Source organism: Erpetoichthys calabaricus, chromosome 2 (genome assembly GCF_900747795.2).
Source record: "Erpetoichthys calabaricus chromosome 2, fErpCal1.3, whole genome shotgun sequence".
Classification (NCBI taxonomy): domain Eukaryota; kingdom Metazoa; phylum Chordata; class Cladistia; order Polypteriformes; family Polypteridae; genus Erpetoichthys; species Erpetoichthys calabaricus.
In genome coordinates this window covers 102,965,903-102,990,775 of record NC_041395.2, presented here as the reverse complement: position 1 = coordinate 102,990,775, position 24,873 = coordinate 102,965,903, and the positions used below count along the sequence as shown (strand labels likewise).

Sequence of the window (24,873 nt, the reverse complement as noted above, 5' to 3'; positions counted from 1 at the left end):
TCTCCCACTTGGACAGAGGCAGTGGTACTGTAACAATTATGTTTCTGGACTTTTCTAACGCCTTTAACACCATCCAACCTCTGCTCCTTAGGGACAAGCTGACAGAGATGGGAGAGATTCATACCTAGTGGCATGGATCGTGGACTATCTTACAGACAGACCTCAGTATGTGCGTCTTGGGAACTGCAGGTCTGACATTGTGGTCAGCAGCACAGGAGTGCTGCAGGGGACTGAACTTTCTCCAGTCCTGTTCAGCCTATATATATCGGACTTCCAATACAACTCAGAGTCCTGCCACGTACAACAGTTCGCTGACAACACTGCTATCGTGGGCTGCATCAGGAGTGGGCAGGAGGAGGAGTATAGGAACCTAATCAAGGACTTTGTTAAATGGTGCGACTCAAACCACCTACAACTGAACACCAGCAAAACCAAGGAGCTGGTGGTGGATTTTAGGAGGACCAGGCCCCTCATGGACCCCGTGATCATCAAAGGTGACTGTGTGCAGAGGGTGCAGACCTATAAATACCTGGGAGTGCAGCTGAATGATAAATTGCACTGGACTGCCAATACTGATGCTCTGTGCAAGAGAGGACAGAGCTGACTATACTTCCTTAGAAGGCTGGCGTCTTTCAAAATCTGCAAAAAGATGCTGCAGATGTTCTATCAGACGGTTGTGGCGAGCGCCCTCTTCTACACGGTGGTGTGCTGGGGAGGCAGCATAAAGAAGAGGGACGCCTCACGCCTGGACAAACTGGTGAGGAAGGCAGTCTCTATTGTAGGCACGGAGCTGGACAGTTTGACATCCGTGACAGAGCGACAGGCGCTGAGCAGGCTCCTGTCAATCATGGATAATCCACTGCATCTACTAAACAGTATCATCTCCAGACAGAGGATCAGCTTTAGCGACAGACTGCTGTCACTGTCCTGCTCCACTGACAGACTGAGGAGATCGTTCCTCCCCACACTATGCGACTCTTCAATTCCACCCGAGGGGGTAAACGTTAACATTATACAAAGTTATTGTCTGTTATACCTGCATTTTTATCACTCTTTAATTTAATATTGTTTTTTATCAGTATGCTGCTGCTGGAGTATGTGAATTTCCCCTTGGGATTAATAAAGTATCTATCTATCTATCAGTAAAAAATCATTTATGCTTCTTTTTGATGCATGTGGTCTTCATCAACTCTCTCTTTAATATGGCTCTAATTCAGGCTTGGAATTTGCCCTGTTTTAGGTGGGCAGATTTAGGTGACCTTGTCTGATGGTGAAGCAGTCACTTCTTTATTCCACGATTGAACAAACTTGATGAAATATCAAGAATTCACACTAAAACAAAACTCTGCATACCCATGTTGTGTAAAAATAATCATAAAAGGCAAACATCTTGGCATTAGTTCTAGGCAAAAACTAATGGAGTTCATATAAACCTAAATATTTTATTATATATACGCTTCTAAAATTTGATGTCATTTGATAGCAAAAAAACATAATTTGGTACTGTATACAATACTAAAATTCTTCTCACAAAAAGTATACATTCCTCATATGATGAATTTATAGAAGGGAGACTACAGGTCTCTAAGGCCCCTTGGTATCAGCTTTTAATAAGCAGTGTTTCTCTTCAGTATCATTGACAACCCAGTGTCCTGATAAATCAGAAGATCATGGGCAATAACCCTAGTAGATCATCCTGGGCATCTAAGATTTTGTTACAAAGATAACCCAAATTTGAAGGGCATAACAGTAAAAATACAGCGTAGAGTGATTATTTATTTATTTATTTATTTATCATGACAGCAAACATTCAGTGGTGATATTTGTTTCTTTTTTTCTACCCATGCTTAACTATGCTGAAGACACTTTGCTTAGCTTGGGTGCTTCTATGATCCAGAGTCCTGGATTCAAATCTTGTAGCTAGGGTCTACAGGTGTATGTGCGGAGACCACACATTCTTTACATGTCCGGGTAGAGTTTTTGTCAGGGTACTCTGTTTTTTCTCCCACATCCCAAACACAATCTGGTTTGAATACTTAAATAATCGTTTGAGTGGACCCTGTGATGGACTGGTGCCCAGTCCAGGGTGGTATTCTAATAGTGTCAAATTCGAAGTCTTAATAATATTACTTCTATTTTGTAGTTTTTAACTCAGGGATGGGCTGAGTCCCTTGCAATAACTCTGGAACCTGCTCTACACCATTCCTTATCCAACAGTAATTAGCAGTGTCACTTATGACACGGAGGACTTAGCCACTACTGATACCGGTTATACTTGGTGTATGATCTGCATAACTCGTCAGCTGAAAAATTATGGAACAGTCCAGAAAACACAGTCCTAGCAAATTAAACTATTGCACCCATTGCCTAAAATTGCATTTAGTTTCAGTAAGCAAATAATTTTAATGATACGATTAGTGTTGGCAGTCTTGTGATTTGTGTTTTAAAGAGAAGTAATAGCTAGCTTTAAGTTTTCTATTATCATATTACTCTATTTATTTCAATATACTCTTTACTAAACAAACTTTTTTTTATTTTAGGAAAAAGCTAAAAGTGTATTTTTTCCTGTTACTGACAACTTAATGTACTGAGCAGCCTCCATTCACTGTATGTAGGAGGAATGTGTCAGTTGAAGGTCCACTGTTTCGATCACTTTATTTCAGGGAGTCAAAATGTTTAACTTAGATACGTGATAAACATTTGAACTTTCACTTAGTAGCGGAAACTAAACCTCGTGTTAGAACTTTCTACATGGATATGTTGACTCTGTCACGCTGAGTCATGAACTTAAGGTAAATCTTAAACTCTTAACAATTGACATTTTTTTCATTATAAGAAGCTGTTCCCAGTCCATACACACACCCACACACACACAAACACACATCCATACACTCATTAGTGGTCATTTTAAAGCTACGCAACACTGGCATAGGAAAGAAAACAAGTATGTAATGAGAAAAATCACATGAATTTGGGGACTGTGTTTAAACACTCATACACAATGACTGGACTCGGAACATAAGGAGATAAGTCTGAAGGAAAACTGGGGTAAGAATAAAATTTTTTAATTATGGTTTTAACCTTAATGATTCTGTCACAGTGCAAAACAAAAAACACTTTTAAATAGCTTCAGCTTTTTTACAGTCATTGTAGCCAACTGGGATACTTATGCTGTACAGAATTAAACTTAATTGCATTTAAGGCATTTATTTATTTATGTATTTAGATTTTTGCTATGTCTGTTTGTTCAGATTTTCCAACAACAGTGTGGAAAAAATTCATCTGACCTTCCTCTTTTCTTCGTTAACAGAAATCAGTCCCAGTAGCTCATTCTAGTGCCCTAACTAGATATGTAAAGACCTCAGATTGACCATTAGCCATTGGGTGATTATCAGTTCAGTTAAGTTTATAAGAACTTGCCAAGAAACATTGTTTTGTGAGTTTATATATTCTAACTGAAGGGGTCAAAAAGTAGTACAATTCAAAATAGTTTTCACTATCAGTTGCCAAAGCTAAGCCTTGGTCCCATTATTGGTGCCATCCTAGGTCTCATTACTGCCTTTAAAAGAGAGTTCAGGCTTCCTTTTTACTATATGAAAGAAAAAACAGAATCTGAATTACACCAGAGATTTTTTCAATTTTGTATAATTTTTTCACATTGGATAGCTGAAAGAAACAACTGGTGTATAGGTGATGGGTTTGCTGAGGAGAAGATGACTAAGGTGGTTTGGACATGTGGGGTGAAAACCAGAGAGGAAGAGGTGCAGGTCTAAGAAGACATGGATGGAGGTGGTGCCAGATGTTATGAAAAGAATGGGCTTCATGTTGAATGATCTCAAGTATCATGGAGAGTGGTGGAAAACAAATTTCAGGTCCAAAACCACGAGGTTCTTTTGAATTGCAACTATACACTGGCTGTATGTCAATGAGTGTGTGGGATGTTTGTGTGTGATTGGTATCCCATCTAGGACTGAATGTTTAATACATTTGTTTTCAGTTAGACATTATGGGATATTGAGTGTAGACTGATGGACAAAAATGACAAAGCTATCAATTTTAAATTAAATCTACAACACAATAAAGTGTTCAGAAAGTGTAGGGGTCTGAACACTTTCTGAATCTACTGTATCTGTAAATTTGTTTCAAATCTAATTCATGGTCATGGCCCAAGTCTGTCCCAGCAGTCCTTGATACAAATGTGTGCACTGAAAATGACAAAATGTAACAGTTGTATACATGTTTATTGCTATTTAGTGGAATACAGATCAAGAGCCTATAATAGCCACATTGAGAACAATACATTAACCATTGGATAGAAATGTGTTATACTGTATGTGTATATTTTATAATTTGTGTAATAAAAAGAGAAATAAATATTAAGTACTGCTCCATTGGGTCAAGTTTGTAAGTGCAGAAGGATTCATCTTCCAATATATTAGTGGAGCACGGATAACAACCAAGATAAAAACATCACAGGAAAATGGTAAAGAGATAACATGCTGCAGGAGGAAGTGTGAGGAAAAAAAGTCTTGTTTTGTAAATAAGCCCATCCTTAACTGTACATTTGAAAGATAAGTTTTATCAATATTTGGTGAAAACAACAGATGCATGTCTTGTCACTTGGGATGTAAGCAATTAAAATGATTGCTATCATTTAGCAAAAATTGAGCATTGAAGTGCTAAATAAGGGAAGGATATTGTCTTTAGCTAATTCTCATATCCAGTAAAATTCAAGGAGCTCTTGTGAATGAAAATGTGATTCCTGCCAGTTATAGTAACAAGAAAGAAAAATATGATGGAGGAACCATTATAAGAGGAGCCCATATCATATTCAGAAGTTATAGAAATTTAAATTCAGAATTTTAATCCAATATCCAAGCCACCAAGAGAAAAGCCTACCCTAAAGTGGCACAGCATTGTTAAAAAAGTAAAAACAATTATAGGTATTGTGAGGACTCAACCACTCTGACCAGTTTTCCAAATATAACTTTCACAACCTGCGTAGGTAAGGGTGTGCCAGGCATATCTGCAGAGATTATGCAAAGGAACAAATGCAGCAATGAGTTACCGTCTCGGATTGTCGCACACACCTGTCGTTATATTCAACAGCTTTGCTCACATCTCAGGTTAACAAGATAAGCCCCACCTACTTCTAAAAAGCTTCCTTCCTCAAATTTCGCATTCACTGACTCAACAGTTTCTCCCAAGCTGCTACCAGCTTCTTCACCAAGTTTCTGTTTTCACCTGTAAGGTAAGTGCACTAAAGATGAACCTTTAATAATGCTGTCATTCTGTAGTAAGTGCATTAGATGAGAGATCTGTTTTTGTTAAACAATTGAAATGAGTAAATAAAGTGTAAGATGGCAGCTTCTAGTTTTCCTATGTTAAATAAGAAAGGAAATACCAGTTGATATTTAGAGCAGGTGACTGAAAGATATCATGACTGAACAGGTAGCAGAAAACAAACCTGAAAAGTGTCAAAAAGATTGCTGGGCAATGAATATTGAAGTTGTTTTTTCCTTTTAATAAAAAAACATTTAATTTTGTTTAAATGAATATTTAATTTATCTTTTCTTTACATACAGTAGATTGAGGCCAATTCAAATTTGTAAAAATAATAAATTCTTGTCAAAAGTGACTCATATAAGCATAAGTACACAGTGATTTTAACAATTTCAGATAAAGCAAATGAAGTAATGTTAAGATGGTTGGGGATCAACTAGACCCTGACGTGTTTGACTAAATTTATTGTGACTAACAAAGTAACAACAATTATTTTTTTCTGTTTGCCCAGTTCTTCACTTCCTCTGTTAAAATTACAGTAGCAGACATTCATAAATATAGGTGATTAAGAATTGTCAATCCAACTGAATGTACTGCAGTTATCCATCCATCCATTTTGTTAACTCCATTTCAGGGTCTAAAGGAGCTAATGTCTGTGCTGGCTTTCTTGGGTGGATGGCAGGAACAAACTATGGATGGGATGCCTATTATGGTTTATCATAATTAAAAATTACAAAATGAATGAACCAAGGGATAAACAGTTTTAAAAGAAAATTAACCTTTTACTAAAATTTAACCTTTTTCTCACTGATAAATTATCTTATTATTAAGTTTAATCTATGGTGATTCACATCCATTTGATTGTGTGCCTGAGTTCGTCCTGTGGTAGACTGCTGACCTGACCTGAGTTTTTTCCTGCCTTGCGCCGAGTTTTGCCAGCACAGGCTCAGAGTTCTCATGATCTGAATTTGTCTAAACGAATGTTGTGCCATAATATGTATTTGAACTCTAGCTCTTTGATAAAGTAATTTCAGTATAAGTACTGTACAACCTATGGAAATTTGACTGTGTGTGAGAGGAACCTGCAATGAATTTGTAAACCATCCACAGTCAGTTTCTGCCTTGTAACTGATATTACTGGGACAAGTTCCAACCCCCACTGGCCACAGATTGGATAATACTGGTTTGAGAATGTTATATTATTAATTTTTATAAATGAATGATGGATTTATTAAAGTATGTGGGAAAATATACAGTACATAACCAGGAAAAGATTTTAGGAATGCTTTTTTGTCATTGGTTGCCAGGAGTGATTTTTTCATACTGAAACCTGACCAAGAGATATGAGTTAACATACTGTATAGTCGAATCCCCGTCACTGCCTAAAAAAAAGGCCACTGCTCTGCTGGGCCCTTGAGCAAGGCCCTTAACCTGTAATTGCTCCAGGGGCGCTGTACAATGGCTGACCCTGCGCTCCGACCCCAAGGGGTATGCGAAAACTACCAAATTCCTAATACAAGAAATTGTATAAGGCGAAATAAAGAACAAAATAAAAATAAATAAAATAAAAATAGTATATGTATGGCAGCTGTTTGTAACCTATACTATATATAAATATTTTTAAAAAATATTGCTCAATTTTAATACTGCACGATGTATTTTTAGTAACATGTTAGAAACACATAGAATACTTAAACTGCCAATTGTGTCCATATTAGACTAATTTGTAATGATAAACATATGTACAATTGTTGATAGCTGTGAACCACTGGGTTATATGAAAAATACAGTTTTAATACTGATTTATATACTTTAAATATAATCTTAGACAAATTTCACAATCATGTAGAGAGTTAATGACTATAATGGCATCTGAGTTGAGTTGAATTTTCAGATATGCAATTTTGGCATAGTTTGCATTTTTTTTGTTAAGGAGAAATGAAGAGGGTTGTCTGGCAGTATGAGAATCATCCTGTCTCTTGCATATGTAGTAAGTTAGCCCCCATGTGCTGGGCACTTAATATTAATATTATTTGTTGTCCATCATGCCATTTATTCTTCCACTAGTTTTATTTTGTAGGATAAAAATCAATACATCTTTAGACAGATAATGGTTGTTTGTTTTATGTGGAGCAACACACAGTAGCATACATGGCAATTTGGTTAACGCACACCTTTAGGCACTTGGGCTCAACTCCCTGTTATTGCCTATGTGAAGTCTGTAGGTCTTCCTTACTTCTGCGCTTTCACAATGCAAATCCAATTTTCCAAAGAGCTGCATGCTAGATTAAGTAATAATATTCTCCTCCATCGTCTCCACTATATAATTGGACTTTCTGGCACTGCTCCGGAGTAGTTCGAGTCCTATCTCACAGATAGGGCTGAGTATGTGGCCCTGGGGGATGCTAAATCTTGTACCCACACTGTCACCTGTGGGGTCCCACAAGGATCAGTCCTTGTGCCAACCCTTTTCAACATCTATATGCTACCCCTGGGTCACATCATCATAAGGCATGGAATTTCAGTCCACTGTTATGCCGATGATACACAGCTCTATGTGAGACTGGATTCGACCTCCTTTATACCTCCATTAACTCCTTTCTCTTGCTTGGATGAGATTGAGGCTTGGATGTCCAAGAACTTCCTCAAGCTGAACAGCACGAAAACTTAAGCTCTTTTACTTGGCAGCCCCCATCAACTTCGTTCCTCCGTAAATTGTATTTCCTTTCCTGACCGTACCATTGCCCTCTCCCCTTCATTAACAAATTTGGGTGTCAAGTTAGACTTCCATCTGTCATTTCATACACATGTCCATCATCTCTGTAAAACTGCATTCCTTCATCTCCGAAATATAGCCAAATTCCATCCATGCCTCTCCCTCTGTGATGCTGAAAAGCTGGTCCATGCCTTTGTCTCCTCCAGGCTGAACTATTGTAATGCACTCCTCATCGGGATACCCAACAAGAGCCTTCAAAAGCTCCAACAAATTCAAAATAGTGCTGCAAGGATCCTGATGGGGGTGCGGAAATATGAACACATTTCACTAATCCTTCTGTCACTTCATTGGCTCCTTATACACCTCTGTATTGAATACAAACTTTGTCTGCTTACTCACCAGTGTATCCATGGAAATGCTCCAGAATATCTTAAGGAACTCCTTATATTACAATCCACTACAAGAAACCTCCGTTTTGCAAATACCGATCACCTTCACCCACCCCCCGTGGCCAAACTTTGTATAACGGATGACCAAGCCTTTGCAGTGGCAGCTCCACGGCTCTGGAATGCCCTACCAGAGAGCCTGAGAACACAGCAGATTGTGGGCTGTTTTAAAGAACAGCTAAAGACTTTTCTATTTAGGAAAGAATATTAACAAGCATACTACTAATTATTGTTGTTTTATCTCTGTTTTTAACTTGTTTTGCCTTTGTTTAAACTTTTTATGTAGCACTTTGAGATTTACTACAAATGTAAAGTGCACTATAAATAAAATGCATTATTATTATTATTCAATGTAAGTACACCCTGCATCATTCAGGGTTTGGTTCTTCTCTGTTACTGTTACTGCTGGGATTGACTCCAGCTCCCCATGATCCAGTAATGGAGGCAGTGAGTTCAAAAAGTGCACATTTAGATGCATCGTCAGTAATATTGGTTTACATCTGCTTATTTTAAAAACTGCTGAATGTAATTAAAATAGAAGGTTCTTAAAAAAAAATAAAGAAATTGAAACAAATAGATAAAATAATAAAATGGGCACAGAAAAAAAAACTGACACAAACTATACATTTCTGCAATGTAAATTACACACTGTATAGTGTATTTATAACTGCAGAACAACAGTACAAACACAACAAATAAACAAACTAGCTAATCTAATTTAATTAGATTAGATCTGGTGGGAATGAAAATTTGCAAAGAATATGGCGGCCCAGAATCAGCACTAGGAAAAGCAGAACTTCACCTTATGATGAACTTTTATGAAAAGATACAAACAAACAAAGTTCTGTATGTTTCTTTCCAAGATTCCTCTGAAATTGCAACTCTAATTCAAGTGATACATCAGAAAATAGAATGGACCAGATACCTTATATTTAACTGTCACTGTATTCAAATACATCTGTGAGATGACAGTCTTTTATTAGACATGCTACATGCTGTTACAATATTTGTCATCTTTACTATTCAGCACACAGTGTTTTAAACTGAAACTGTTTCAGATAAGCAAGCCATTATGTATGTGATGTTTACCTGCCACTGTTCAAGATTTGCATTTTTAGGACTGTGAAAGAATCACAGCTGCTGTGACTGATATGAATGGGGTGATTGTGTGAATATGATGGGCTGCCATACTGTTAATTGTTGATTCCTGTATTGTGCAAAAAGGTGTGGGTTAGGCCCTGGCACCCACTACACTGACTCAAAAATCATGGATGTATTGATGGATGAAATTGATTTTAGTCTTATCTGAAATCTTGGCCCTTGTTACTTACTTTTTGCCAGTATGTTTTTAAATTGTAAGTGTGCAAAATGAAAAAAACAAGTGGGTGAATTTCATAGATATTGCTACCAATGAATTCAATTAATCAATTGTAAACCTGTTTCTTTAGAGCTTTTGTTAAATACAGTACTTTAAAATAAGGTTCATAATACCATAACTTACAAAGTTTACTAAGGCTTTTCTTATACTGTTTAGGAGATTCCTTCCTCTGACAAAGACGTTTACTTCCTCTTTCATGATTGCAGAGTTTATTAAGACAAAATAAGACATTCAAAAAGTGCTTAGGCAAAAGTTCATCAGGCGCCAAATGGACAGATAACATAGATGGTTTGTGTATAATTTTATAATTTTACAATCGCAGGTCCATAAGTACTTGGACAGTGACATAATTTTCATTTCATTTTTCTGTACACTACCGCAATGAATTTGAAATTAAGCAGTCCTCATTTAATTGAAATGTAGACTTTCAGCTTTAATTTAAGGAGTTTACCAAAAATATCGTTGCCATTTAGGAACAATTGCAGTTTTTCTGCATATCTCTCCCCCCCCAACCCCCAGTATTTAGACATTTGACTGTCAAGCTGTTCCATAGCCAGGTGGGAGCAGTTCCCTTGTTACTTCAATAACTATTAAGCAGGTAAAAAGTCTGGAATTGATTCCAACTGTAGAATTTGCATTTGGAAGCTGTCATTGTAAACTCTCAATATGAAATCCAAAGAGATGTTCATAAAAGTAAAAACAGTCCATCATTAGGCTGAGAAAAGAAAGATAGCAGAAACACAAGGAGTGGTCAGATCAACCATATGGCATATTCTTATAAACAAAGGAACACACTGGTGAATTAAGCAACACCAGAAGATCTGGAAAACAATAGAATACAATTATTCTGAATGATTGCAGAATTTTGTCCTTAGTGAAGAAGAACCCCTTCACAAAATTTTGCCAAGCCAAGAACACTCTCCAGGAGGTAGACCTGTCATTGTCAAAGTCTACAATCAAGAGAAGACTTCATGAAAGTAAAGACAGAGGGTTTACCACAAGGTGTTAATCACTGGTAAACCTAAAGCATAGGAAGGAAAGGTTAGACTTTGCAATAAAACATTTTTAAAAGCCTGTTCAGTTCTAGAACAATTTTCTTTGGACAAATGAAACCAACATCAATATAAACCAGAATGTTAGAAAGAGAAGAGTATGGAAATGAGAAGAAACTGCTCATGATCTAAGGGAATACCACATTATCTGTGAAACATAATGGAAGCAGTGTTATGGCATGATCATGCATGGCTGTGAACGGAAGTCAGTCACTAGAGTTCATTGATGATACAGTCATATGAAAAAGTTTGGGAACCCCTCTCAGCATGCATAATACTTTACTTTCAACAAAAAAGAAAACAGTGGTATGTCTTTCATTTCCTAGGAAATCTGAGTACTGAGGTGTTTTCCGAACAAAGATTTTTATTGAAGCAGTATTTAGTTGTATGAAATTAAATCAAATGTGAAAAACTGGCTGTGCAAAAATTTGGGTCCCCTTGTAATTTTGCTGATTTGAATGCATGTAACTGCTCAATATGGATTACTTGCAACAACAAATTGGTTGGGTTACCTTGAACTTCATAGACAGGTCTGTCCAATCATGAGAAAAGGTATTTAAGGTGGTCAATTGAAAGTTGTGCTTCTCTTTGACACTCCTCTGAAGAGTGACAACATGGGATCATCAAAGCAACTCTCAAAAGATCTGAAAACAAACACTGTTCAGTATCATGGTTTAGGGGAAGGCTACAAACAGCTATCTCAGAGGTTTAAACTGTCAGTTTCAACTGTAAAGAATGTAATCAGGAAATGGAAGGCCACAGGCACAGTTGCTGTTAAACCCAGGTCTGGCATGCCAAGAAAAATACAGGAGTGGCATATGCGCAGGATTGTGAGAATGGTTACAGACAACCCACAGATCACCTCCAAAGACCTGCAAGAACATCTTGCTGAAGATGGTGTATCTGTACATCATTCTACAATTCAGCGCAATTTGCACAAAGAACATCTGTATGGCAGGGTGATGAGAAAGAAGCCCTTTCTGCACTCACGCCACAAACAGAGTCGCTTGTTGTATGCAAATGCTCATTTAGACAAGCCAGATTCGTTTTGGAACAAAGTGCTTTGGACTGATGAGACAAAAATTGAGTTATTTGGTCATAACAAAAAGCGCTTTGCATGGCAGAAGAAGAACACCGCATTCCAAGAAAAACACCTGCTACCTACTGTCAAATTTGGTGGAGGTTCCATCATGCTATGGGGCTGTGTGACTAGTTCAGGGACTGGGGCTCTTGTTAAAGTCGAGGGTCGGATTAATTCAACCCAATATCTACAAATTCTTCAGGATAATGTTCAAGCATCAGTCACAAAGTTGAAGTTACGCAGGGGTTGGATATTCCTATAAGACAATGACCCAAAACACAGTTCGAAATCTACAAAGGCATTCATGCAGAGCGAGAAGTACAATGTTCTGGAATGGCCATCACAGTCTCCTGACTTGAATATCATCGAAAATCTATGGGATGATTTCGAGCAGGCTGTCCATGCTCGGCAGCCATCAAATTTAACTGAACTGGAGAGATTTTGTATGGAAGAATGATAAAAAATACCTCCATCCAGAATCCAGGCACTCATCAAAGGCTATAGGAGGCGTCCAGAGGCTGTTATATTTGCAAAAGGAGGCTCAACTAAGTATTGATGTTGGGATGCCCAAATTTATGCATCTGTCTAATTTTGTTATTGCATATTTTCTGTTAATCCAATAAACTTAATGTCACTGCTGAAATACTACTGTTTACATAAGGCATGTCATATATTAAAAGGGAGTTGCTACTTTGAAATCTCAGCCAATGATAAACAAAAAGCCAAAGAATTAAGAGGGGTTCCCAAACTTTTTCATATGACAGCATGACTTCTGGCAGAAGTACCAAGATGAATTCTGAAGTGTATAGGGCTATACTATCTGCTCAGATTCAGACAAATGCTGCAAAACTGATAGGACAACGCTTCATAGTACAGATGGACAATGAGCCAAAACAAACTGTGAAAGCAAACCAAGTGCTTTTCAGTCCAAAACAGTTTATTTTCTTCAAAGGCCACGTCAATCAACTGACCTCAGCCCAATTGAACATGCATTTAACTTGCTGAAGACAAAACTAATGGCAGAAAGTCCAACAAACATGGAGCAAGTGAAGACAGCTGCAGTGAAAGCCTGGCAAAGCAAATGTAAAGGATTTTCAACCAAATATTGAAAATGATCATTATATTTATGATTATATTAGTTTGTTCAAATACTTTTGAGCCCCAGGAATTGGAGGGGGGCTATGTGGGAAAATGGCTGTCATTCCCAAATGGCTGATAAGATATTTTAGGTAAACCCTTTAAATTAATGCTGAAAGTCTACACTTCAATCACATAATTACTGCTTAATTCCAAATACATTGTAGTGGCGTACAGAGACAAAATTATAAAAATTGTGTCACTTTCCAAGTACTTATGGACCTAACTGTATATTATGATAAAGCCCTGTTACAGATTAAAGATACATTTTTAAAAATTCAATATCATCCTAATCACTATTATAAAAGTAATAATAATAATAATTCATTACATTTATATAGCGCTTTTCTCAGTACTCAAAGCGCTATCCACACAGGGAGGAACCAGGAAGCGAACCCACAATCTTCCACGGTCTCCTTATGCATGTTTTTCTTCATATTGAAATGATCCAAAATGACAGAGATGAGACATTCAATCTAAATATCCTTTATATTATTTTACACTACTTTTTTTCCCAAACTAAACTTGTTTAAACCTTTGCATTGTTTATTTTTAATATAAAACTGCAAAATTATAACAAAACATAGAACTGCTATCAGTATGGTATCTGATGCATAATAAAAATAAAGAATAATGCCCAAACACAACATAGAATATTTCATGATATTAAAGTAATGAAACTGTGAGTATGACTGCGAAAGTCGTATGTCACAACTTCAGATCCCAATGTAGATAACTGTGCCTGATCAAGTCACTTGAACTGTACATATACCTCTGGTTGGACATGTTAAGAAACTTTATGCTGCTCTTATAGGAATCATTCTAAAATGATTCAGTTAGCATGACCTTTTTTGTTTAATGACTCCAAAAAGGTACAACCAGTTTTCAAGCTTTACTACAATAACATTTGGTAATAATCAAAGTTGTTCTTTATAATAGATGTCAAAACACACTGTGTAGACAATTTCCAGACTGCATTCCTAATTACGTACAGTAACTTAAAGTTGTTCGTGTATAAAGGACAATTCAGACCGCACTTACTTAAAAAGAAGACACTTAATCCATCCATCCATTTTCCAACCCGCTGAATCCGAACACAGGGTCACGGGGGTCTGCTGGAGCCAATCCCAGCCAACACAGGGCACAAGGCAGGAACCAATCCCGGGCAGGGTGCCAACCCACCGCAGGACACACACAAACACACCCACACACCAAGCACACACTAGGGCCAATTTAGAATCACCAATCCACCTAACCTGCATTTCTTTGGACTGTGGGATGGAAACTAGAGCGCCCGGAGGAAACCCACACAGACACGGGGAGAACATGCAAACTCCATGCAGGGCGGACACCAGGAAGCGAACCCAAGATCCCAGGTCTCCCAACTGTGAGGCAGCAGCACTACCCACTGCGCCACTGTGCCGCCCGACACTTAATTAATTAATTAATTAATTAATCCTGTTTCACCCCTTACTCATTTTTGCCTATTAGCTCTACTTGTCTATTGAAGGCATAACTGCTGTTGGTAAAAGTTATCATCTCTCAACACCCTTTTTAAAACCAGCTTTAAGAATTTACCTGGATGTGACCAGACTTAGTGAAGTGAAACTTTATAGCACAAATTAACATTAAAAACATAAAAAAGAAAACCTCACAATCTGCTTTTTAAATTTAAAGTTATTTGCTCAGTGACTTCTTCAAAGTATTTCTAATATAAATTCAAACAGTAGTAAAGCTACATACTATACACTTTTTAACACATGGACTGTTAATTACAGGCAGACAAAATAATATGGTAACAACCTGATATCAATCATTTATTCTGCTATTGGCTATTAGAATTTATTTCTGATAGGACACAGCAGTCAAACATTTTTACCTAAATAATCTGGAATTAAATGTGAAAAAACAAAGAATTGGTGATGGTGTTTAGGTAAAGCAAAGAATCAATTTGAAATTTATACATCTATAGCCATGTTACAGATGTAATGGATAATTTCAAGGTCTTAGGCATCACTATTTCCAGCACTCTAAAACATAAAAGGCCAACACATTCGGCATAGACAAAAAAGCTGGTCTTTATAATACAGTGACTATTTTCTAAACATTCAGTTCTGAAAGTATTCTGACTTTGCCCATCACATTTAGGTCTGGAAATCTCTCTTCTAAGGGAAGGAAATGGCTAGAGGGAGTGATGTGAACTGGACTAAAAAGTAAAAACATTAAGATCTTTTCTAATCCATCACACCCTGCCCTCATTTTGTTCACACTCTCTCCATCTGATAAATGGCTCAAAACCAAGATTAACAGATTTCATAAATGTGCTTATCCACAAGCTTTGAGATGCATACTCTTTAATGCTTTGAGAGTTAAAGAAGGATTCCTGCAATGGGGCCAGTGACTTCGGTGGCAGCCATTAGCTTTATTTGAGTAAGAATTTCAGGAAAGAGAAATTCAGTTACCTAGTATTAACTAAAATGCCTTAAAGTTCAATGATAAATAAAACTGAAAAGCAGCTTGCCAACGAAGCCACTAAATTAGAAATCTAGCGTTATGACACACTTCCATGGTTTGCATAGTATGTGTATATACTGTTCATTCTCCATATACTGAAGGTGTATTCACTAAGAATACAGGATTTGGAAAGACTACTGTAATTCACATCCACTTTTTAATATTAGGATTGATAGCCAGTATAGCTCATTTCACGTGTGTTCCCAACAGTTTTATTTCAACTTTAAGATGTTTCTGACAGTTTATAAAAGTACATCTTGGCCATTTGAAAAATGATCATCTTATGGAAAAGTGGTCCGTGCCTCTGCCTCACAGCCCAGAAGGCTGCTTCTGAATCTGAATTGAGTAGGTGTTTGAACATCCTCCACATGTTTTCAGGTACTCTGGTTTTACTCCAACATTAAAGACACATGGATTAACTGGTAAGTTTAAATTGACCCTCTACAAGTGAGAGTGAGTTAGTTCATGAGTGTATCATCCCATTTAGGGCTGGTAACTGTCTCAAGCCTGATGCTACTGAGATGACTATGACTCACACAGCCCTACACTCTATTAAATGAGCATGAAAAACAATGGTTTAATACAAATTATTTTTTGGATCTTACAACGTGTACATGGTGTTTTTTTGTCTGTTTAATCGTATTGGGCTTACCTCAAAAATTTATAGCAAACCTAAGAATGGATTTGACAACCAAATTTGCTTGGTTTCTCGAGATCTAAAAAAGACCAAAAGAGTGGTGTTGTGGTAGCATAATGGGAGTCAACTAACTGGGCTAAACATTTTATTTTTTCAGGTTCTGCTACTACATATTATTTTCTCTATTAATAATTTTGAAAAAAGAGACAGTAGAATATAACAGGCCAATAGTCTAAGGTGGATGTCATATATTTTTCTTTTTTTTCTTGTAGAGATTCCCCAGTTCATTTTTTGAAAATGCCCACTTGCTACAGAGTTGCCTTATTCTGCTTTTTAGTTACAATACCCATCAGCTGTGCTCAGTCAACAAAACTAACAACAATATCTATGATTTCAATAATAAATACAACTATGAGTGTCTGGATAAGTGATTCTTTTGATACAGTAAGTACACCATCCTTCAACAATAGCAAACCTAACACAACCATCAGTGTAACAAACCAACAACTAAAAATAAACTCCAAAACAACAGAAGAGACAAATTTTATAACTACAATAACAACTGGGAGCACTCACCTTACCACAACAGGGCATCAAACAACTATAGACTCAAACTCAACTACTTCTGTGAATACAACCAATACAACAGTGTTGACAACTCAAACAACAACCAAGGATAGCCCAATAACAACCACTGAGATGCCATCTACAGAAGTGCCCAGCAATCAGTCCACAGTATCGGCTTTCACAAACAGCTCCTTTCACAGCTCTGCTACGCCTTTGACAACTTCAAACAACTTTTCAAGCACAACAGAAAACAGTACATCAATCTCTACTGTGACACCAACTACTTTAGAAACAAATCACACTTTTTTGACAACAATTACTTCAGGAGGAAATCACACCAGCTTCACAATGACTACAGTAAGTAGTAATCACACAGAACTGACACCCACTACCTCAAGGGGAAATTACAGCACTTTGACAACTACATCTTCAGGAGGAAATGACACCACCACAGCTTTTAACTCAACAACAAGCTCTTCAAGTACATCCAAGACCACGGTTAAAAATACAACGGTATTGCAGACCTCTTCACTTATTCCGACAACATCCAATGCCTCCCTTTCTGACAGAGGTGATGGTCAAGGTAAATAAAAATATGTTATTAAATATTGTGTATGTTTGTGTCCATGTGTATATTTGTGTCATTGTATATATGTTACATATATATATATATTAGACCTGGGAAAGTTAACATGTTAATTTTTGTGATTAATGTGTCCTGTTTAATGTGTTAAAAAATATTGTCGCATCCAGGGCCAGCCATGAAGCAAACACCTCAGGCAGTGCTTTTATGAAACAATAATACAAAAAAAGTTAAGTGTGTACCTGAAGAATTACATACACATCCAGTACTGTATTTATATACTATCTTTCAAAATTGTATTAAATAAAATTTTCATTTAAATGTTTAAAATTTCGTATTGCACGGTTTACAGTGATACGCCACATGTCAACACGTAGCACTGGTGTCAATTTTCTTGATTTATACATACTAACATAGGTGCAAGGTAGTGGGAGGAAAGGAGATGGGGAAGGGGGCTTTATAGCAGTCCTCGTGCAATGCTAGAGAAAAGTTCTCTTTTTCTCTTTTCTTTATTTCATGTTTCTGTAAGAGGATCAAATCAATGCCATCACATAAGTGTTAAATACGTTATTTTTGAGTGGAACTAAAACCAAACTAAGTCTCTCATGCAGGAATCACTAAATGGCAGTCCTGAACAGAGTGACAGCACCTATCCGGACAATGACGCATTTATGATATATGAATGAAAATGAGTAATAGCGTCCATGCAGAAATTTTTTTATTTGACTTCTTGAGGTGTGTGCATCAATTTATGTCACTCAACACAGAGCGAATCAATGTGATTATTATAGTGCATTGGGGGCGGCACGGTGGCGCAGTGGGTAGCGCTGCTGCCTCGCAGTTGGGAGATCTGGGGACCTGGGTTCGCTTCCCAGGTCCTCCCTGCGTGGAGTTTGCATGTTCTCCCCGTGTCTGCGTGGGTTTCCTCCGGGCGCTCCGGTTTCCTCCCACAGTCCAAAGACATGCAGGTTAGGTGGATTGGCGATTCTAAATTGGCCCTAGTGTGTGCTTGGTGTGTGGGTGTGTTTGTGTGTGTCCTGCGGTGGGTTGGCACCCTGCCCGGGATTGTTTCCTGCCTTGTGCCCTGTGTTGGCTGGGATTGGCTCCAGCAGACCCCCGTGACCCTGTGTTTGGATTCAGCGGGTTGGAAAATGGATGGATGGATAGTGCATTGGGTAAAACGTGCGGATGGAAGTAACAGAAACAAAAGAGTGACAGGGACCATAGCTTGTTCCAAAAAAGTAAAGTAGACCCAAACAACTGAACTTTCAGAGATGAACAGATGAGCCAATATAAGTTCACTTTTCCTGGGGGTACTTCAAAGCCAGTTTGTCTCATGTGTTCCAAAACCATGGCTTTAGTAAAAAGTAGCAATGTGAAGTGCCACTATGAGAGAAAACATGGATTGTTTGTGTAAACATACAGTGCATCCGGAAAGTATTCACAGCGCATCACTTTTTCCACATTTTGTTATGTTACAGCCTTATTCCAAAATGGATTAAATTCATTTTTTTCCTCAGAATTCTACACACAACACCCCATAATGACAACGTGAAAAAAGTTTACTTGAGAGTTTTGCAAATTTATTAAAAATAAAAAAATTGAGAAAGCACATGTACATAAGTATTCACAACCTTTGCCATGAAGCTCAACATTGAGCTCAGGTGCATCCTGTTTCCCCTGATCATCCTTGAGATGTTTCTGCAGCTTAATTGGAGTCCACCTGTGGTAAATTCAGTTGATTGGACATGATTTGGAAAGGCACACACCTGTCTATATAAGGTCCCACAGTTGACAGTTCATGTCAGAGCACAAACCAAACATGAAGTCAAAGGAATTGTCTGTAGACCTCCAAGACAGGATTGTCTCGAGGCAGTAATCTAGGGAAGGTTACAGAAAAATTTCTGCTGCTTTGAAGGTCCCGATGATCACAGTGGCCTCCATCATCCGTAAGTGGAAGAAGTTCGAAACCACTAGGACTCTTCCTAGAGCCAGCCGGCCATCTAAACTGAGCGATCGGGAGAGAAGGGCCTTAGTCAGGGAGGTGACCAAGAACCTGATGGGCACTCTGTCAGAGCTCCAGAGGTCCTCTGTGGAGAGAGGAGAACCTTCCAGAAGAACAACCATCTCTGCAGCAATCCACCAATCAGGCCTGTATGGTAGAGAGGCCAGACGGAAGCCACTCCTTAGTAAAAGGCACATGGCAGCCCGCCTGGAGCTTGCCAAAAGGCACCTGAAGGACTCTCAGACCATGAGAAAGAAAATTCTCTGGTCTAATGAGACAAAGATTGAACTCTTTGGTGTGAATGCCAGGCGTCACGTTTGGAGGAAACTTGGCACTGCACATCACCAGGCCAATACCATCCCTACAGTGAAGCATGGTGGTGGCAGCATCATGCTGTGGGGATGTTTTTCAGCGGCAGGGACTGGGAGACTAGTCAGGATAAAGGGAAAGCTGACTGCAGCAATGTACAGAGACATCCTGGATGAAAACCTGCTCCAGAGCGCTCTTGACCTCAGACTGGGGTGGCGGTTCATCTTTCAGCAGGACAACAACCCTAAGCACACAGCCAAGATATCAAAGGAGTGGCTTCAGGACAACTCTGAAAATGTCCTTGAGTGGCCCAGCCAGAGCCCAGACTTGAATCTGATTGAACATCTCTGGAGAGATCTTAAAATGGCTGTGCACCGATGCTTCCCATCCAACCTGATGGAGCTTGAGAGGTGCTGTAAAGAGGAATGGGCGAAACTGGCCAAGGATAGGTGTGCCAAGCTTGTGGCATCATATTCAAAAAGACTTGAGGCTGTAATTACTGCCAAAGGTGCATCGACAAAGTATTGAGGAAAGGCTGTGAATACTTATGTACATGTGATTTCTCAGTTTTTTTATTTTTAATAAATTTGTAAAAAACTCAAGTAAACTTTTTCACGTTGTCATTATGGGGTGTTGTGTGTAGAATTCTGAGGAAAAAAATGAATCTAATCCATTTTGGAATAAGGCTGTAACATAATAAAATGTGGAAAAAGTGATGCGCTGTGAATACTTTCCGGATGCACTGTATCTGTGGCAGTCCGAAGTGAGGGAGCATAAAATAACCAAACTGAGAGCTCGCTATGACAGATCCACTAGAATCCTCTCACATTCATTTACAGCCTAGCAGCATGCAAATGAAAGTCCAATTAAAGTAGCAAGGTTTTTAGGCAACATAAAAAACATTTCCTGATGGGACCACTGTAAAGGAATGCACTTTTTAGTTTTATTCAGATGGGTCTGTTTTTTTTTTAAATGTGAATGTGATAGGCCTACTTTTATTTTTTATTAACTAGAGTTGTTTATTTGTTTAAATACAAGGCCAATTAAATTCAAAGGGTCCAGATGTTTAAAGTCTTTACTGAAAATTGAAAAAAAAATATTGTTAAAATGCTGTGGTAATTATACCTTGTTAATTTTTTATAGACATTCAATGACTACATATATAAGGATCTGAATCATAGCACAAATGTGGGGTTCTGACCTTTGATAGGAGAAAAATTCATTGGTTGGACCTCTTTAAATTTTAATTCAATACCCCTGCTCTAGTACCTCTGTAATTAAATCTCTGGTCCGCCAGGTAGCTTACATTGCTGACTGTCCTAATATAATGACAAAATTCTATAAAATATAAGTGTAATTATCCTTATCAATTATTCCAGTTTGCAGCATCTTCTTTAACTTATGCAAACAATGTAACATAACCATTCAAGTAATGCATGGTGTTAGTTTTTAAGATAGCTGCTATGGAGATCTTTTTAGCGTGACAGGATCAAAGGTATAGGTATAGCAGTGTTTTCCAACCTTCTTTCTGTGGGGCACACTTTTTGTAAGCCAAAAAATTCCAAGGCACACCACAATTCTACCAGCCAAATAAGAATTAAATCTTTTAGACGTGCTTAACTGTCCGAAAGGGCGGGACACAGTGTGGCAAAAAAAAACAGCTCAGAGATTGCCATTTGTAGACAAGAGCACTTAGTGAGCACTTTGGATGCATTTCCCAGCTGCTCTGTCCCTTTGCCAATTCATGCAGGCGGTCTTCTCTCTGCCTCACTTCACTGACCCGGGGTCAGAGGCAACTCGTATGCCCACTGGCCCTCGGTTTTGCGAGAGTCACAGGTGAACATGCACACAGCCAGAATGACCCCTGACACGACTCCTGGCTGCTAAAGTGCCTTCTAAGTGGTGTGTCTACAAAAGCTTCTTTTATGTTGGCTTCTCCAGGTAATTCCATCCTCTTTGGACAGGTCTTGACCACCTCTGGAGCATGTCTCCCTCAGTTCTGGACCCAAGGGCACTACACTGTTATTCCCACGGCACACTAGTTGAAAAACACTGGTGTAGAGGATAATTATCAAGTCGTTGATGAACAATTGAGGATAGTATTTGTGGAGTTTTAATACAGATTTTAATGTATGACTATTTAAGAGATTCATATTATTTCAAGTAAATCAGTCTTTAGCAGTGCATTTAAAGTCAACAGTCATTTTGATCATTTTTTTACTTTGACTCAACTGTGTTTCATATGCTATGTTCTTTTCCACTTGCCTTTTAGGAAGGCATTCAAATTCATTTTGCACTGGCTCACATAGTATTTTGTTAAAAGTTCAGGTTTAAGGTCATTGTTTGAGTTTAAACTATGCCATTTATTTTTTTTAAATTCCTTTATGTTGATACTATATTAATTTAGGGATTTAGTGTGTATTTACTTCATTATTTATGTGTTAATTTTATAATTACATGTTTTAATGTTAGCAGCAATTAATCATAATTAGTTACATATATTTACGTGAATAATTAAGCATTAATATATATGACACAAAAACTCTATATACATACATACATACATGTACATACATATATATATATATATATATATATATATATATATATACTGTATATCCATCCATCCATTATCCAACCCGCTATATCCTAACTACAGGGCCAATCCCAGCCAATACAGGGTACAAGGCAGGAAACAAACCCTGGGCGGGGCACCAGCCCACTGCAGATTATATTATATATATATATATATACACTGTATATGAAACATAGTCTTAGAGGAAGATTAATTGTTCCATTTGGGCAAGACATTGTTTTGTTTTCACCATGCAAAAAGTACAGCTTCACAGTAATTACCTGAATTCATGAGTTTGCCACCATCTCATATTTTTTGCAATACCAGTGTTTTATACCCAGTAGTTCACAAGTAATCACATGATTGATGGACAGGCCTTAGCATTTTATACACAGATATATAAATAAATACAGATATATAAATTATACACACACACACGTATATATATATATGTAAATTAAATATACTGTATATACATTTAATTTATTGGGTTAAATTCTAGCCCAATCATTGTTTATGTGAAGTTGTCACATTCTTCCTGAGTCTGTTTAGGTTGTATTCCTCTTTTCCTCCCAAATTCAAAGTTAATAATTAATTCTAAATTGACAAATTGTGAATGAGTTTGTGTGTATGCTATGAAATCCAGAGTTGGTTCCTTTTATGTCCATAATGTTGTGGGCAAGAGTTGTTTTTGTGATTGATAATTTGATTAAAATGAATGAAATAATGAATATAATGAACATATTATGATAGAAGGAGAGCATCTTGGCACCCTTTACACCCAGAATAATGCTAAGGAAAGTATTGAAACATGAAGAAATAACCAAGAAGGAAAATACAAAACAACTTTAAAGTCCTTCTCACAGTGTCCATGCCTGTTGAAATGATTTCCTACAGGAACACACCTGTTGCCATGCTTAATGTGGAACCTGTGTAAATTCATTACTTGGCAAAATGTTTGCCCAGTTTCTCCCACATAGAGTGCACGTTTCACACAAAGAATTAGGTAGACCACATTATATGATCTGCAGGAAAATGATCCCTTCATGTGGTGTTATTGTAGGCAATGTGGTATAATTATGCAATCTGGATTATAAATGTGACCACACGTTTTACATCTTTTGTTTAGGCAGGGAGATGTATCATTAACTGTTAGTTCACTCAGGGAGCTGCAGACAATTAGTTGCTGCAGGTTTGTTGGTTGTCTGTATGCCAGGAGGAGAGGTTCTGGGAATACATCTTTTGGCGTGTCATTATTACTTAGTATTGGCTGAAGTTCTTTTATAATTTTTAGATAGGTTTTTATAGGTGACAGCAAGGGGCATGTAGTTCTTGTTGTCCTTGTTTTTATATTCCAGAAGGTTGTCTCTGGGCATGGCAGTGGCTCTTCTTATTTGAGTGTCTGTTGTTTTGGGAGTATATCCTTGTCTAAGTTCCTGCAGTTGTTTATCCGTGTCTGAGCAAATAACATACAGTGTTACTTGGCTGAAAATGATAGACAGCGTTATGTTTGGGGTGGAAGCTACCCTTCCTCAGGTATGTCCGTCTGTCTGTTGGTTTGTGAAAAACAGAAGTTACAAGGATGTTATACTTCAGCTAAACAGTGGTGTCAAGGAAACTGTCTACTGTTTTTGAGTAATTACGCTTTAGATTTATGTTGGGGTGGAAAGAAGTATATTCATTATGAAAATGTAGGAGCTCCTTCTCACCGGCAGTCCTCCTCCAATTTTGCCATAAATAGGTTCATGTGTTGAGGTAAACTGACAGCCACCTACAGTCCCCATTTGTTGCAAGCAGGGGTCCTGTCCAAATAAGAATAAACTGTGTGTCAGAGTGAATTTAATCATTTGTATAACTGACTTGTGGGTAAATCATATTGTTTTAGGTACGTTTCACATGGCAATGTAGTATGGTACAAAGGAATTCTTTACTGCAATCTTTTACATTTTCATTGAAATGATATAGTGTAATGTATTTACCATAAATTCTTATAATCACTTTAGTTATTGACTTCACTAGAATTTTGTTACTTGTATTAAACATATTTTTCTAACCAAATAATACGTAAATGTTGTAAATAATTGAAGGGCAGGAATTCCATCTCACATACATGACAAGGAGGTGAGTCTGGCTGCTGATCTGTGTCCCCTTCCTGATTTGCATTACACATGTATAGTATTTTCATAAAGTTGTATAATACATTGGATTTTACAGTGCTGCCAGATTTGTACCAGAGATACATGTTATTTTATGACATTATATAATAGTTTGTTTTACTTGTGCTGGCTTGTATTAAGGTAGACTTTGCCTTTATTAAGAAATGCAGAGTTTAAAATTTTACTTTAAAAAGATGCCAACATATCAGTTTTAAAATGCATTAAAATAATATGTTTAATGGAGAAAATGTGTGTCCAGGAACTTCATAATTAAACTATGATACCTATATTAATATTTTTGATCTGTGCAATTGACTGCATCTTGATCAAATAGCTCATAAGAAACTAGATTACAGAGTCAAAAAAGTTGAAGCGCTATATTCTTACATGTATTCTGATATTTTCATCCTATTACTTCAATACTCCTGTAAATG

The 24,873-nt window shown here is 37.5% G+C and overlaps 2 protein-coding genes across 3 annotated transcripts in view; one reads left to right on the top strand and one right to left on the bottom strand.

The window, feature by feature from the left end:
* Positions 1 to 24,873, bottom strand: part of ano3 (anoctamin 3) — a 264,288-nt gene that overhangs the window by 41,961 nt on the left and 197,454 nt on the right. The window lies entirely within an intron of this gene.
* Positions 2,894 to 24,873, top strand: part of muc15 (mucin 15, cell surface associated) — a 31,397-nt gene continuing 9,417 nt past the window's right edge. The window contains exons 1-2 of one of the 2 annotated variants that reach the window (XM_051923136.1): positions 2,894 to 3,048; positions 16,517 to 17,394. In XM_051923136.1, coding sequence (XP_051779096.1) covers positions 16,542 to 17,394 — 853 coding nt within the window. In that variant the 5' untranslated portion in view covers positions 2,894 to 3,048; positions 16,517 to 16,541. Of the gene's footprint in view, positions 3,049 to 5,134; positions 5,252 to 16,516; positions 17,395 to 24,873 lie in introns of those variants that run through there. The other variant, XM_028794216.2, reaches the window with a different exon arrangement.